This window comes from Geospiza fortis, unplaced genomic scaffold, assembly GCF_000277835.1.
Source record: "Geospiza fortis unplaced genomic scaffold, GeoFor_1.0 scaffold432, whole genome shotgun sequence".
Lineage (NCBI taxonomy): Eukaryota > Metazoa > Chordata > Aves > Passeriformes > Thraupidae > Geospiza > Geospiza fortis.
This window is the reverse complement of record NW_005054436.1, coordinates 1,882,719-1,884,192: the sequence shown is the minus strand read 5'-3', so window position 1 is coordinate 1,884,192 and position 1,474 is coordinate 1,882,719. Positions and strand designations below refer to the sequence as shown.

The 1,474-nt window shown below is 56.4% G+C and overlaps 1 protein-coding gene across 1 annotated transcript in view; it reads left to right on the top strand.

Annotated features, from left to right (window-relative positions):
* The first annotated feature begins 934 nt into the window (after positions 1-934).
* KHDRBS1 (KH RNA binding domain containing, signal transduction associated 1) overlaps positions 935-1,474 on the top strand; it is a 15,398-nt gene continuing 14,858 nt past the window's right edge. Inside the window, exon 1 of the mRNA XM_031062046.1 lies at positions 935-1,007. Coding sequence (XP_030917906.1) covers positions 935-1,007 — 73 coding nt within the window. The remainder of the gene's footprint in view (positions 1,008-1,474) is intronic.

Here is a 1,474-nt window from a genome sequence, read left to right as displayed (position 1 = left end):
CGCTCCTCCCCGCTGCCGCCAGTGGTTCGGCCCGCCCGGGGGGTTCCCACGGCTTCCGCTTCCCTGAGCCCGCGGCGGGACCGGGACCGGGATCTGGGACCCGGGAGCGGGATTGGGATCTAGCAACCGGGATAAGGGATAAGGATCCCTTGCTTCCTGAACGGGCTGGAGGAGATGTGCGATTTCCCCAATTATAAACACTGCTGTCTTCCCATTTCCCATGCTCTGACTGTCGAATTATTAATAGAGGGCTGTGTTTTATATTAATTTAAGCAGCTGCAGTGCTTGGAATGTGTGCTAATGAAGTGCTGCCTCCACACACAATAACAGAAACCCCTGCAAAAAAGCCTTTTTGCATTTATAGAATCATGGAATACCTCAAGTTGGAAGGGACCCATAAGGGCCACCAAGTTCAACTCCTTGCCCAAACCCATCAGGGAAGAAACTCGAAGAATCATCCATGAACGGGCAAAACTGAGGGTGAGAAAAAAGGAACTAACAAACCTTTGTCCCTCAAAATACACAGAGAATCTGCTCAGTGCCACTTTGCTGAGTTTAATGGCTCTGCAAAGTTCTAAGTGGAGTCACATAAACTGTGATAATCATAGGCCTTAGGGCTCTTTCCTTTCCTTCTTCAGCACTGTGATAAGAGCAGCTTCGTCCTTCAGGGACACCGAGGGCTCGTCCCCAGAGCTGGCTGTGCCCCATAGCACCGTGAGGGCAGGCTCAGCTCCCACAGGGCACTGCTGGACTCTGGAGGCCGGGGAACACGCAGAGCCCTCAGAGCGGCACTACCCTGTACCTCAGGGCAGCGCTGTGCCCCGGGCAGGCCAAATCCCGGTCCCCACGGCCCGGTCCCGGTGCCGGTTCCCGGTTCCCCCTCAGCCCCTTCCCGCACCTCAGCGCCGCCGCCTGGCGGGAATGCGGAGCGCGCATGCGCGGCACCGCCGGGGCGCAGTGCGGTCAGAGCCGCCGATTCGAGTCCTGCGGTCGGCGGTTCGCGTGTGGTCGCGGGTTCGAATCCCGCCCGCGCTCCCCGTGCCATCATCGGCTCCCTCACAACTTTGATTTTATGATTCTATTTACTCTACTACAGTTTTGGGCCCCCCAAAGGCTCGTGAAAGGTCGAAGAAAATGCCTTGGCTGGGGGAGCTGGGTTTAGTCTTAAGAGGAGGCTTAAGGGAAACCTCATTGCTCTCCACAAGCACCTGCCAAAACCACGTACAAAACCAGGCACAAAATGCCCGGAGCTTGTGGTGAGGTGGGGCCGCTCTCTTCTACTGTGTGAAAAGTGAGAGGAAACGGCCTCAAGCTGAGACAGAACAGATTCACAGTAGATATTAATATTTTTTCGCCCCGTGGGTGGCCAGACATTGGGAGGGGCTGCTTGAGGAGGCGATGGAGTCCCCGCATTTAGAGGCGCGGTCGAGGGATTCCAACAGCAGCGCCGCGCGGACTGCATGAATTACTCTCT